We start from the raw sequence: 15,308 nt of genomic DNA on the forward strand, positions 1-15,308 counted from the left end.
AGGTAGTCTGGTAAAACACCGTTCCAAAGCCAGAAATTTTGGTTCAAGAGGCATTATTTTAAAAAAAAATTCTCATAGTTTATGGGCCCCTTCAGTGGATCAGTTTTCTATGTATTTGCCTCAAAGACTAGAGCAGTTTCATGGAATGTTGTAACGCAATGCTTCGTGAATTTACTTCAATCCTTAGATGCATAGAATAGTGTGAATTTACCTCAATCCTTAGAATAGTGTAAATTACCACCAAACGACCCCTAAGGATAAATTGACTTAAGGTTAAGAAAGGCATTAGTACTATGAGATACTACATTGTACTACGAACTAGCCTTAATTTGGAGAATAGCATGCAAAAAAGAAAAATTCGTTCGTTATAACTAACTAGTTTTGAATTTCATCCGTGGTTTTATTATTATTAATTAGCAAACCCTCTTGTTGATGGTTTTATTATAATTAATTAGCGAACTCTTTTTGGGAGAGAATAATCAATTTCATCCAAAATTCCATTATTGGTTTACCCTTCGATCGAGTTGGAAAACTAAGAAAAGACTAATCCTTTTTCGTTGGGAGATTAAAGGAGCGCATTGAAGTAAATAGGAACTGTAATCAACCTTGTAAAGTTTGCAGACAGGAAGCCATGGTGGCCTAAATAATTACCTAGAACTATTCCTAGCATACCAATACCATGCAGAATATCATATATATTATCAGACATCTTCTGTCAAAAAAAAAAAGATACAATCATGAATCTTGGTGTAACTTCTTATCTGATAATCTCATATAGAAAGATAACAACAATCTATGCAAATTTTAATGTAACGACTGCTCATATGTTTTTATATTGAACTTTGAGGAATAACCAACGGACCCCGCAGTCCAGATTCTTTAAACCATGCGGACCAGAGAGTTAACGAGGTTAACCAATTGTCTAATCATGAGACCCATATTCACATATATATCTGAATGTATTATAACGTTGCAAATCCATTCCTGTCAAAGTAAAACGGATATTGGTCAATCGTATTTGAATTTGGATGTACATTATCTGAAAAGCAAAATCATAGGGATTGCCTCCATTACACTATTTTTTTGTTGGGAAGGTTTATTTACAGTTGTCTTTCTCATAGTTGCTTTATTTTGTTGTTTCCTTACCCATCAAAATCTTGTTGCTTTGTTTATCACGCAGGATTCCTGCGTGATTATCTTACCTAAAATGGTATGGCCTCTACTCTATATATTGAGAGTCCATCTTCTATCAAGAACATCAGAGAATTTGGCCTGCACTCTATATATTGAGAGTCTATCTTCTCTCAAGAACATCAGAGAATGAATAGAGAGAGAGCTCCCTTTCCTGTAGATGGAGGCATCAAAATGCCGAACCAGGTACATGCTTAAGTTTTTTTTCTTTTTGCTGGTAGAATGTGCATGCATTTGCTTAGTTATATCTGCACTAGCATAAGAGATATGTAGTTCTAATAGTTTATTCTCACGCCTATGTGGCTGCAGTTTGCACACGGGAAGCAGGAGCTGCGGCCGGTGGCTCAGAGGAACAAGCCCAAGGTATGGCTTAAGAAAACACTGCTGTTACTAGGCCTGCTGAATCAAACCGATCTAGCAAAAAAACCAGCGATCTCAACCTTCTTTTCAAAATGTTTTTCTGTTACTAAAATTTCTAAAGATCATAATAAACCAACGAATTCAAGTATATGGAATGTACATATTACTTTGCCGAGTGTACACGTTCTTATTGAGATACGTTCAAACCGTTCTTTGGGCCCATAAGCTAACCTTCTTGAATATCAGTTCAGTGATAGGTCACTAAATATAGTGAAACTATAAATGGATGAAACACCGTGAAGTTTAAACATACATTACAAGAGTAGAGTTGTACATTTCTACCTATGATAAAGCATGATAATCATTCACACTTGAGACAAATTATGAAATCAATGACGTTCCTTGCAGGTCAGCAAGCCTAGGGTGAGTGCTCAAGGATTAAGCACACCTCAGGGAGTGGTGCCAAGCGAAGAGGAAAAGAAGATAATGCCTCAAACGGAGGAATTCGAAGACATGGTGGACGCGGTTATCAATCCCAATGCTGGTGTGGCCTGCAACAAGCGAAGGTTACCCGTCTTTGTTGCTCTAACGGATCCTAATCAAAGGGAGTTTTGGCTTAAAGTAGGGTCCGAGCCTTCTGGGGAGCATTAGCACGACCAACATCGCCTTACCATTCTTTCTGTGTATATGTGTTTGATTGCTTGATATAAAGAAATTTCCATTATGAGAAGTTGTGACGCGTTTAGAGGATGACTACTTAAGATAGACGTCAAAACTTTTACCTGACAAAATCTTATCGATTCTCTTACTGGGTGGCACCGCTCATATATATATATATATATATAATTTTTGGGAAGGATTTCCCCAAGCAAATGATGACTCGGATTATTTGTGATAAATGTTTCTTCAATTGTAAAATGATGTCAACTAAGTCTACATTTGGTAACCTCAAATCTGAGGGACGTCCCAGGCTGATCTTAAATCAATATCAAAACCATGGATCCTTAGTCCGAGGGAGGAGTCGGGCCTGCGAAGGCAGGCTCACAAAATTGTTTGTTTTCATATTGAAATTTCATGACAGTTTTGTTTATATGCATATAGGTGCCTCCTCAAATTTTTAAAATTTGTATTAACTAGTGCCCCTTAACCAAAGTTCCTGGCTCCTCGCTTAGATCAGGCTATAGATCCATGGTCCTAAAGACCCCCGCCTCCCTGAATCTGTGGTGGCCTCAGATCTGAGATACAAAGGCCATGAAAGATAGCCTAATAGTTCACATCAACACCGCTATATCTTGACTTTATAATGGTGTTTTAATCTTTGTAAACCTTTTGAACTGTGTTTTACTGTGCTCATGAGACCACAGAGACACTGATTATCAGTTAATCTCATTTATGCATAACTTATGTGCATGAAATTTTAGACCAGCCAATTTCATTCTTAGTTGCATGCTTGGCCCAATTACCATCACTAGGGGCATAGGCTCCCTCACACAGCAAACTCCCCTTCGCAAATAAATTAATGACAGAAAGTTTCTATTCCTTTAATTGCTGCCATTTTCCGGCAGGTCAACCTGAACAAAGGTAGAAACTCCCACCCGGCCATGCCGATCACGTTGAATCCAGCTAAAAGAATTTGTCATCTTCGTCCCTCAGGTTCACGCGTCCTTATTGGTCAAATTTGGTCTTCTCCTCTCTGCATCAGATTTTCCTCATCTGTCCTTTCCTCACCCTTCGAATCACAGGTAGAAACGAAACTCTCATTTTCAAAATACTTTTAACAATGGTTCAAGATGATTTTGGAGTCATGAATCACCATGGCTGCAGACACCATTTTACTTGGGTGATGACTAGAATGGTGATCAATGGATGTATCGGCGAACTAGCTATCAAGGGAATCACTTGAAAGCAAGAAATCCATAAATGTATAGAACTATAACCGACGCCCCCTTGAGAAAATACCAAGTTTTCTGCTAACCGTTACAAAATAAGGGTGTCCTTTTTCTTATAAATTCTTAAAAGGATTTAAAGCATAAATGCATGACTCCCCACATTCAAAATCTCTCGGGAGCACACAAAAATGGAGCAACTCAAGGCATGCAGCCTAGCCTTTATTTTTGCAGTACTGTTTTTGGCCTCTCATGGCAGTGGAAGAACGTCTGAATCGGCAGTGGCACCAGCAGCAGAAGCAGAAGCACAGGCACCAGCTGTGCTTGTGTTTGGAGATTCACTGGTTGATAACGGGAACAACAATTATCTCGAATCGTTGGCAAAGTCCGATTTCCCGCCTTATGGTGTCGATTTCCCTCAAGGACCAACTGGTAGATTTTCCAATGGCAAAACGATAATCGATTTCATCTGTAAGCTGTGCTTCCGTCGCCACCAGCCTTACCACTCACCTTATTATGCATTTTCTCTTGTATTGTTCTTCTGGTGACTTTCTAAGATCTCTTAAAAGTTTCCAGGTGAAATGATTGGTATTCCATACCTTCCACCATTCGTAGACCCCAACACCACAGGCAAAAAAATCCTTGCGGGAGTAAATTTTGCATCTGCAGCTGCTGGCATCCTCGATGACACTGGACTAAACTATGTAATATGTCTTTCAGCTTATATATATACAAAAGAGAGAGAGAGAGAGAGAGAGACTGCAACGTCATGTGGTTTGTCATGGCTGTTGTGATGTTGCAGGGGGAACGCATAAGCTTGAGCGAACAAGTGGTGAATTTTGAGAGCATGTTGGAAGAACTAAGAAACGAAACAGGGGAGGAATTCGAGAGGTACATGGGCAAGGCAGTAGTGGTGCTGGTGTTTGGAAGCAACGACTACATTAACAACTACTTGATGCCCTCCCTCTACCCCTCAAGCTACAACTACAACCCTCAGGCCTACGGCGACCTCCTTATCCAACACTACACAAGGCAGATTCTGGTAAGCATGCTCTCTCTCTCTCTCTCTCTCTCTCTCTCTCTCTCTCTATATATATATATATATATATATATATATATATATATATATATATATATCTGACTTCACCAAAGAACTCGGATGTTTTCTGCTTATACGTCTAGGCAACAATGTGTTCAATATTCTCAACGCGTCCATTGGACATTATGAGAATTTGACAGCTTTATGTTGCTTTAAATTTAACTAAACTTGGTCATAAAATTGACTTAGCTCATTTGGTTTCGATGACACTGTCAAACTTGTGGATTTAAGCTTCTTGAATTCATTGCTGGAGTCAGATTTTAAAAAACCAGCTAAACAATAAGAAAGATAGTGGGATGTTGAATCCGTAACTTAGTAAAAATCAGGAGTTAATTGAATGAAAGAACATCAAACTTAATACCACCAAAAGTTGGCATCAAACTTTGGCTTGCTTTTCTGCAATTGCACTGTAGAAATCAACATTCCTAGGTTTTTCTATAAAGCTATTTTGTATGTAATTGGTAGCCATATTCGAAAAGCTCTATTTCCTGACAAATGGTTTACGTTTACTTGTGAATTCCCATTATTTTTTACAGTAAACGATCATTCCCGCGTTGGTATTCTCTCCTTGAGTGCAGTTAATTAAATCATTTATTTCTCCATTTCAAGCTTGAGTCAGGGCCATCGTGCAGGTAATTACAAGTTCTAAGGGGCTAAACACATGGCTGCATGTCTTCGTGCAGGCACTTCACAGTCTGGGTCTGAGGAAGTTCGCCATCGCCGGAGTTGGGCCGCTTGGATGCATCCCCAATCAACTAGCCAAAGAAGATGTCCGCAATGGCTCATCCTGCGCAGCTCGCGTCAACGACATGGCCATTCTGTTCAACAATGGGCTGGCATCGCTGGTGAACGACCTCAACTCCAACCACTCCGACGCAGCCTTCACCTACATAGACGTTTATCGAATTGTAGGAGAAATGCTCAACAGTCCTGCTACATACGGTTTGTCTCATTCTCTGCACCTTTCCTTTCCTTCTGTTCATCATCTTCCATCTCTTTATTTAATATCCAATAAACATTATATATGGATAATTGCAGCTTATTCATCCTTCAGTCTACGTTATATTTATATTTATATTTAGATTTTCTTCTCCGTCATCTTCAAGCTCAAGAGAGAATGTTCTTACGTTCTGCACAATCGCTTCTCACTGCAATGTTGGATCAACATCAACGCATTTTTTCCATTGTGGTAGGTTTTACAGTAAGAGATCGTGGCTGCTGCGGGGTCGACACCGATCAGGGGCAGATTGATTGCATCCCCCTCACTCCCCCTTGTCAAAACAGGAGCGAGTACGTTTTCTGGGATGCCTTTCATCCCACTGAAGCAGCAAACAGAGTGCTGGCTCAGAGGGTTTATGCCGGTCCCTCTTCCGATTGCTACCCAATCAACGTCTCTCAGCTCCTTATGATATAGATTATCAGGAATTCTACTGTTAAGTGACCTCTGTGTAAGGCTTCAATATATCTGTGTCGCATGAGTACTGCTTCAAATAGACTGCGGCTTCAAATAGGCTGCTCCACTTCGAGTCAAATGAGCGCCATGTGCTTCTTGGGTGTCGCGGTCAATAATGGCTATTAACTTTTAGTCTTTTATGCTTCAGTTAAATGCATGTATACTCTTTTATGTGTATAAGCTTTTCGCCACGGAGTCCTTTTCTTACCTGACCTTGATTTTGTTGGATTGTGTTTCATGCTTTCATATATAATGTGTCTGGAGATTTGCCAAAAGACAAGAACGGTAACTTTGATGCATGGAATTACTTGGCAACGAGTATCTCAGTATAGCATCGTAAGATGGAGGGTGCCAAAGAACGTTGTATATATTTTTTCTATATAAAATTCTTTGTTTCCCATATAAGGTCTGAAAAGAGAGTGGTAACCAACCTATGAAGAACTGAAGGGACCCGCTGTAGCTATAAGGAATCAAGGTTTCTTGGTTCCTAGATATCTGACACGATCATTTTTTTCTATAGATATAAAAAGTTAAAAGGGATTCACAGCAATAAATGCCAACAAGATTTTATATTCATCTGATCCCCAGTGAGCAGCAAACAGAAGAGATCCCCCAAATTCCCCTAGTCTCTTCTTCATCCTAAATTCTCACCATCTAATGCTTGCCACCTCTTTGAATCGCCACTGGTGGGGTTTTTTTTTTTTTCTCTTTCTTTCTTTCTTTCTTAGCAGTTCCTGAATTATGACCGCGTCGTGTTAATGGTGACAGTTGAAAGAATGCGCTCGCCAAGCTTAGCACCCTTTCAGCTGGGACCGGGCAATAACAGATAACAGCCCCTTGGCAGCCTACAGCAAAAGACTTGAACAAGTCCAACTTAGATCAGATTTTCTATTGAATCAACAATCTTGTGAATGACGCAGTAGAACAACCAAGTATGAACCCTTGCTGTAAATGCAGGTAACAGATCATAGAGGGTCATGGATTCACAGAAGTACAAAGTGGTTGGCGATTTTTAAATAGGCCAACCACCATGAAAATCTTAACATTTTGCAGAGACGTGTTTGAATCGGAGAGTTTAGCAGAACTGATGGTAAAGCCCCTTGGGTGTACCAGCCTGTTCTCAGTAGGTGCACCTGAGCCCTGGCTTCAGCTTTCGCAAATTGTAGTGCTTATGGGATTAGAAGCAGCCATAGCCCACCCCACTGTACCATCGCCTTTGGCTCTGCTACAAGCAGGAAGTCACAAACTTTATTTCCACTCCCCATTATAGTCTTATTTGAATAAGAAGTTCTGAACACCGTACAGGAGAAACAGGTAAAACTTTTCTAATCACGACAAACAGAAAAATGCTCCATTCTATGTCTCTACTCATTTAGATATGATCCCCTTTTGGCCACCAAGTACGTCACTAACTCATTACCAGATTTGTGTACATCTTGTTCAGGAGATGCACCACAGACAAGATGTATAACATAAAGAAAGAAAAGTAAAACACGGATATGCTTCACCAGGTATTTTTTGTTATAGATGCAGTGATGGTGAAGAAGAAGATGAACACCAGCATTATCCGTGGAGCTGAGAACATACAGAAGTGATTTCTGAAAATTACTTGGCAGGAGGCAGGAACAAAAACGAGGGCATACCAGGTTCTCCAGAACGATGTCACACCGAGGTTGCTGCAAGCAGCCAGCTTCAGCGATTTTCTTTACATGCAGTGCCTTGTAAAGCTTCATTTGATGCGGGACAATCCTTTCCTGAGACCCCGAAACAAATAAATTTTCACCGAAAACAATGGCAGCAAACAGCGTCTAGGATGATGGCTTGCAACTTTCTGAGCTGAAGCCGTTGCACGAACTAAGAGATCAGTCACTAGATCAACAGAGGGAAATATTTACACGGAATATTGAGAATAATGCGGGCCCAGCCATCGATAGAAAGAAAAAAGGCCATCCAAGCAAATCCTCTGAACTGAACTTTCTAATTTTCCTCCGTTTATGAAGTAGAGACGCACCGAAGTCCCCGACATACGCCAAGCCAAACTCCAAAAAGAATGAAACACAAAACCATATCAACGATGAGCACTATCCACACATGGCGCCACCATTTCCGGCGAGCAAGCTGCTGTGCAGCGAGCTTCCTGCTGGCACTCCTCTGCAAAGGGAAACCAGATGGATGAACTCCATTTACATTGGAATCAATCACTACATTTACCGTAGGTCCTTTAATCGAACCATTCCCTTCCTCTTCCACGTCTGCCTTGACTTCTGCTACGTACTTGGCCTTCTCCAGGAACGGTGTGACTGTCGACGACTCCAAACCATCCTTGTCATGACAAACCAGAGGATCAGACTCAGCTGTTACAGAGCACAGGTTCTGACGGTTGCTATCAATTCTAGAGACGTTCTCAAGAGACATAATAAGCCGATGAAGAACAGGAACCAATTCTTCGCGGAGAGAGAAAGACGTCAAGCCTAAACCACCAGCTTCACCATTGTTAACAACTTTGTTGAAATGATCTCTGACGTTCACAAGGAATTGCAGAACACCTGACTTTCCCAGGCCTTCATCAGTAATTGTGAAATAAACATGGTCGTCTTCCATTAGAAAACCAAAAATACGGCTCCGCATCGTCTGCAAATAGTGTGCATGAAATGGAGGGATTCGCTCTAAGCACAGAGCGGCCCACTTCTCGGACTCTGCATCTCCAGCGGTGTATGCGGCAAGAACTTTTGTTCCTTTAGACACACAGCAATAGTAGACGGTATTTGGGACGGAAACCATCTGTGTACACCAGAGCGAAGCACATCAGAAAGAAATGTAAGGAACATAACCCAGAAACTGTCAGACACTGACCTTTCTGAGCAGAACTTTCCAAATAAAAGGAGGTGAAATATTTTTCTCTTCCTAGAGTTCCCAACACATCAAAAAATCGTCCAGGAAAAGGTCATGTGGGCAGTTTTAAAATCCATAATCCAAGAATTGTTCCGAAAAGGAAGTGGAATCAAATTGTTGAGTCAACAGTTCCATAGAAAGAAGAACAATAGCCAACTTAGAGAACCCGAATTATCCACAATCTGCCTAAAATTTGGACAAACTTGGTCAATAGATCTCAACACCATAGAACCAGAGAGAACAAGAAAAAGGTTGTTAAAGATCCTCATGGTCTCTTGGGCTTCTATACTAGTAATGGAAAAGAAAGTTCTAACAAATCCCAAAAACTGATACAATTCCCACTTCTATGTTTATAACGCAAAAGAAAGGTCCAAGGAATCCAAAAAATGATAAAAAAAAGATCCCACTAACACTTCCAACTTCCAGGATCCCCAAGACCCATAAAAAGAAAGGTCAGTTCCAGTGTACACCGCAAATTCAACTACAGAAATCCTCAAACTCTGAAGAAAACCAATTAATCGTGGATCACTGCTCGTAAAACTAAATATTCACCACACTGTATGTCCATATTTGCATAATTTCCCAAGATGATACAAGAAGAACGCAGGAAAGGGAAGAAAAGAGAAAGACAGACAGCCGATACTTAAACTCGAATCCAGCTCAAGTTTCTGTTTGTCCAGAACCGGCGAAAAAAGAAACGTGTATAGCGTTAACCAAATAGGGAAAAAACGAGAAGGAAAAGGGAGGTAAGCCAACCAATCTAGGGTTTTGCACTGCTTTAGTTTCTAGCAAGCACTTCGACTGACACTAACGGGCGCAATCTCTGTTCTCTCTCTTTTGCAATGGAGACCGACGAGAGAGGGGCTTCTTTTACCTGAGCACGTCTAACTCTGTTCGTCGGCAAAGACGCCGATCCCCGGAAATGGCGCCGGGAACGAGAGAGAGAGGTGATGGGCTGTTGGGTGGTTGCCCGTTGAGAATCCCGCTGCCAACGATTCGACGAAACGCCGCAATCAGGAGTCAATCTGCTCCACCCCTCCCCCACTCCAGAAGTCCACACGCCAATCCAATTTGATCACATTCAATCAGACCAGCTCGTCCTCGTCGTGCTCGCCCCGTCGTCGTCTTCTTCCTTCACATCGCCCTCTCTCTCATCTGCTAGTCGTTCAGATCCAGCCTTTGGTTGAATCCTGATCTTATTTTTAAAAGCATTTCAGATCCGACTACCATCAAAATTTGACTTTTATTATGTACAATTAGACCCCATCTTTATTCCATCACAATCGAACACCATCTTGTTTCAGATTGAAACTCATTTGTGAAATTGCATTTACCTGCAATCAAATCTAAACATTTTTCTACCAAGATGGAGGATTAGATCTATTTACATCCCGGATTGTATGAAATAAATAATCTGGTCCACGAGCAGGTATGCGCGTCAAGGAGTGAACGGTCTAATTTTGGTGGTCGGACCTACAAGGCCCAGCCTGACCCACTCAGCCGTTACTTGGTTGTCGGACAGACCCACTCAAACCGATAGATTTGAGGGAAATGGTTTCATGGTTTGAACTAAATAGATTTGGTCCCAGTGATGTCACCCTCTTTAAAAAAAAAAAATAGATAATGCACATAAAACTTTTATAATTTTGAAAATCACAACTATATTTTAAAACACTTATGAATGACGTTTAAGCTTTAGTAATCACTTATTTTTTACACATTTAACCATAAGTAAACTTTCCCTTAAGGGTTTAGACAAACTATGCAACAATCTCGTCTATTGAAACAGGAGCGTGTGTCACGAAACTCATGGTCGCTGTCACAACTCAGTGTTCTACTCTCTTAGAGCAAAAGGTCCCGAAGCAAGATTGCTCTGGTGCATAACTAAACTTGACAAAGTTAAGTTTACAGCAATCAATCAATCATGTTGGGCTTGATCATTAAGGAGGAGGTTGATGGAAAATAAAACTGCAATAATAAGTGCATCTATTTTCTTCATGCAGTACCACCAAAAGAAAACAATATGGTACCAAGCAAGCAGGTATCTCAATAAATTTGATATGGACGGATATCTGACCAAATTGTTTCTAAAATAAAAATCAAATTTGGAAAAGTATTTAACATTTGATAAGCAAATCAGATCGAGTTTTGATTTAAAAAGTGACACTCCCAGTCGGGTTTAGATTCAGGTTCCAAATTAATAAATAACAAATGGTATTCGGATTTGGGTTCCGATATCGATTCAGTTTTAAATAAATAGTTTATACTGAATATTCATCTGTTTTAAGAGGTGGTTCTTAACATATCATAACGCGGTTATATACTGTAGATTTTTCTCGTTTGCATTTGAATCCAAATATATGAACATCCAATAAGATTGGATATGGCAAATCGTACATCCGGTTCAAAGCGGAGCCGTTGACGTCCGTAAGGGAAGGAAAGTCGAGAAAACGACGCTTGAATAGACGTTACATCGATTAGTAATCCAATTCAACCATGCACCCTTCCCTAATCGATTATGAATCGGTAACCAAAAAAAAAATCAGTTTATATGTATACCACTTAAAATTTAAGAAAACCTATATATATATATATATATATATATACATATAATATGAAGCACCTTAATATCGGTGACCTATAAATGGAAATAATTTACCACCTATTCGTTTTGACTTGGTCCATTCACGCTGATTTTTATAAGATTACTTAGATGAATATAAACAAACACAAACAAGAAAGGATTAATTCATGGCATAGTGATCCTCTTGGAAAAAAGAAAAAAAAAATTATACAAAGCTTCAATTCCCAGTTTTGTTAATTTCGTCTTCGACAAGGTGAAATTCACAGTTTCACCTTGAACGTGGATCTCAAATCGTTGCTTTAATTTAAAAAGTGTGGATTTGAGATCTGATGAGTAATCAAACGCAAGCTAAATGTTCAACAACAGCATTTGATAAACATGAATAAACAAAAGTCCTTCGTTTTTATATGCTCATGAAAGAGGATTTAGTATATTTTTTAACATTCAAGTTTATAGCTGGAGGATGTGGACTTTAATAAGCACATTTAAGTCTATCACTTCTTAAATGAATGCATATCGTTGAATATTCAATGAGAATATATATATATATATATATATCCGGGATGTACGAAGTGCACGTCCGGTTACAGACATGGATGTCCAAATACATTTTTTGAACCGATTTCCAGAACATATATAATTGTTGAGAAAAGTTGGAGTATTTTTTATTTCACTTGATAAATGAGGAAAGTGAATTGTGCTTTTGCAATTGAACTAATATATTTGCGATTCCTTTAACTTTTTTTAAGACCCAATTTTAAAAAGGAGTACATATACTTAGAACTTGTTGATCAAGTAAAAAATGAAGGAATATAGCTACTAATTATTAATGTTTTGACCAACTTTATTGAAAGCCTACAAAATTAGTTTTTCAAAATAAAATTACTTAACTAAGTTTTTAAAAAAGGTAATTAAAAGCAGAGGTAGTATAAGTTTGGAATCCAAGCTCCCTCAACTTGCCAAATACTTTACATAAGAATATAAGGTTGGTCTTTCTAGCTATTTCATCAATTTTTTTGTTGTGTATTTTTTTAACTTAAACTGCTCATTCCATATTCTTGCAAACAACCAATTAAGTTGACTAAGCGGTTCATAATAAAATATATAATCTTTCATATCTACCTAATATACAAATTTCATCAAGTAAACTAATTAAAAGATGAAATTGAAATTCAATATATATATGCCATAAGCCAAATGTTGCTGGATAGTTAAAAGTTAAAAATAAGTTGTTAAAAAGTAGTTCTTATAGAAACATTAGTGACAGTTTATAGTGCAACAATAGTTGACATTACTTTTAGTAATGGGGTTTATGGTGCTTTCAGTAATAGATGTTTAACTTTTAATCATCCAACAATGATTGAACATCGATTGAACATCTAGTAAGATTGAATATATATATATATATATATATATATATATATATATATATATATATATATATATATATATATATATATATATATATATATATATATATAAGTGAATGGTGACTCTGGCTATCGAGAATCACCCAGCCATTTAACCAAGACTATTAAGCAAATAGATGATTAAGAAAAAAATGTGGAAACTAATATTAGATGGCAAAAATGTCCATCATTTTTTTTCATTGTTTTTCTCCTAATCATCCATCATGTTAAATGAATGACCCTTATTAGATGGCCAGGTGTTAGGCCTCATGCCTCCTTTGTTGTAGTTCTGTCACCATGAATGGTGACTCTAGCATTTTAAAGTCACCTAACCACATATAACTAGGTTGTCTATCTACTATGCCTAGACTATTAAAAGAAAAACAATAAAAAAAGATTATGCACATTTTTGTCATATGGTATCAATTCTTACTTTTTTTCTCAACCATTCAGACAACTCTAATTAAATGGCTATGTGACTCCGAATAACTAGAGTCGACACCGTCTATCTAATATTGATAGATGGTTGAGAGAACAATATGGAGAAAATTATAAAAACTAATCTATCATCTTTTTCTTCTTTGTTTTTCTCGATCATGCTGGATCCAAACACAGTTGGGATTAGATTAAACGGGTGGATAAATCTAAATGAATTGTTGAAGGGGCATTGGTGCGTGGGTGAAGGGGCATCATGTAGATTTGTCAAACAAAAGTAGAGATAGAAGCGCGTGAAGACTTGCGTGTGGGTCCGGGGTTTTGGATATCCTCTCGTGGATCTTTCCACGAGTCACCGTCGACGTATGGCTTACTCACTTATTCTCCCGTTGGCCCATTGACCGGGTCTGGCCTTGAACTCCACACCAACCACTCCGACCCGATGTAGTGTTACCGAAATTTTTCATTTGACCACACATTTTTTTAGAAAATTTCCCACACGTCCTCTTTCTTGACTCCCATACTTTAAATTTTACCTTTGTTTAAGAAGTTTGTGGAAGAAATCGATCAAAATTTTATCCTTAGGTCAAGTTGGATTCAGCAAATGTTGTCAATTCAAATGGGCATGTTTCTACACCATCAATACATTCACATTTTTATAAACTGTTGGGGGTTTGTGAGTGAGAAAAAAAAAAAAAAAAAAAAAAAAAAAGTGCTTGTAAAGTTTTTGGTGGTCCGGTCAGTTGTGTTGGGATGTGACTTCATGCAGGCTTGATGCCATACAAGCATCATGTATACTTGTCAACTAAGACTTTTCCATGACAAATGCCAGATCGAGTGCAATTCTTTTATTTTCTATTAGTAAGCTAGGCACTTATCGGGAGATGAGATGAAATGTCACATAATTAATGCCACAATGTTGTTTACAAATTCATTCTCGCCCTTACTTCGGGGTAGGGACACTTAGTGAGTGTCTACCATAAATTTTTTCATTATATATTAAATAAAACTGGTGGTTGATGAATCCATACTAATCCTTGATTCATGATTTAGATTTGTTTACAGTGAACCTCTAAGTTGCAACTGCAGCTTCGTGATTTTATGTCCAAGATTTTATGTAATGAGTACCCCCTGGCCAAAAAATCTCCTGCAACATCCCTGCTGCTAAGCGTCTAGAGGCCTTCTCATTAAGGTTGTCATGATGTTTCATGCGCACAACAGCAAGCAAAGATACGAAAGGGGAAGTTTAACTCCATCCGAAAATAATAGAGACTTCAACACGTATGTGATCTTCAATATTAAATGATATAAACAAGACGTTTGGGCATTAAAATTTAAACCACCTCTCTCTCTCTCTCTCATATCCTTTTAATGCAAATTTCACACAGACGAGTGATCTAGATCAACCTTACAGTGAGTGCCCCACTATGATATCATCCATGAAAAAACACCACAGAGAGCGGTTTTACGAACTCTCTCTTCTTATATTGTAGTAAGTAAAACAGTTTTACGAACTCTCTCTTCTTAGAATGTAGTAAGTAAAACACCACAGACTTCGTAATATTTGAGAGAGAAACCTTCTCTCACCTGTGCATCACATCTCAGCCCTTTTGAAACCGTCTCTACGACGGTAATAAAGCGGAATGGAAAGAATGCAGAGCTTTCCAGATTCCTCTCACACTAAAAAAGAACGCCCTTTGCTTTCATGCTTAATGATAGCAAAAGAGCGAGAAGTTATATATATGTACATGTCATAATTCTTGCCATCCAGCACTCGCAAAATTAACCCCCTGAACTTTAAGGCTCCCTCCAAGAACTTTAATCAATCTTTTCATAGCCCAAGATATTGGGCAATTCATGGACCGATAAAAATTTTAATCATCCTCAGTAATTTTGCCTTTTAAGTATATTTTACATTCTCTCCACTGTTATACTGGTGATTATCTTGTAGAGACAACTGCAAAGTACAATTAGCCTAAAGCCTCTCAAAACTCACTGC

General features: G+C 38.6%; 2 protein-coding genes across 2 annotated transcripts; one reads left to right on the forward strand and one right to left on the reverse strand.

The window, feature by feature from the left end:
- Positions 1 to 1,365: 1,365 nt before the first annotated feature.
- Positions 1,366 to 5,950, forward strand: LOC116257670 (GDSL esterase/lipase At1g71250-like). The gene is made up of 8 exons (XM_031634619.1): positions 1,366 to 1,377; positions 1,501 to 1,554; positions 1,960 to 2,117; positions 3,697 to 3,908; positions 4,014 to 4,141; positions 4,240 to 4,479; positions 5,220 to 5,478; positions 5,730 to 5,950. The coding sequence occupies exons 1-8, from the start codon at positions 1,366 to 1,368 to the stop codon at positions 5,948 to 5,950; spliced, it is 1,284 nt and encodes a 427-aa protein (XP_031490479.1).
- A 913-nt stretch (positions 5,951 to 6,863) lies between these two features.
- On the reverse strand, positions 6,864 to 10,082 carry LOC116258141 (phytolongin Phyl1.1-like). The gene is made up of 2 exons (XM_031635279.2): positions 9,756 to 10,082; positions 6,864 to 8,770 (listed from the first exon to the last, which is right to left on the reverse strand). Exon 2 carries the CDS (start codon positions 8,768 to 8,770, stop codon positions 7,982 to 7,984), a length of 789 nt encoding a protein of 262 aa, XP_031491139.1. The 5' UTR covers positions 9,756 to 10,082; the 3' UTR covers positions 6,864 to 7,981.
- Positions 10,083 to 15,308: the final 5,226 nt, after the last annotated feature.

The sequence above is a fragment of the Nymphaea colorata genome, chromosome 7, assembly GCF_008831285.2.
Source record: "Nymphaea colorata isolate Beijing-Zhang1983 chromosome 7, ASM883128v2, whole genome shotgun sequence".
Lineage (NCBI taxonomy): Eukaryota > Viridiplantae > Streptophyta > Magnoliopsida > Nymphaeales > Nymphaeaceae > Nymphaea > Nymphaea colorata.

Coding starts and splice junctions, on each gene's coding strand:
- LOC116258141 (XM_031635279.2), bottom strand. CDS start 8,770: ATGGTTTCCGTCCCAAATACCGTCTACTATTGCTGTGTGTCTAAAGGA.
- LOC116257670 (XM_031634619.1), top strand. Junction 4,142..4,239: donor ATGACACTGGACTAAACTAT/GTAATATGTCTT, acceptor GTGATGTTGCAG/GGGGAACGCATAAGCTTGAG. Junction 5,479..5,729: donor CAACAGTCCTGCTACATACG/GTTTGTCTCATT, acceptor CCATTGTGGTAG/GTTTTACAGTAAGAGATCGT.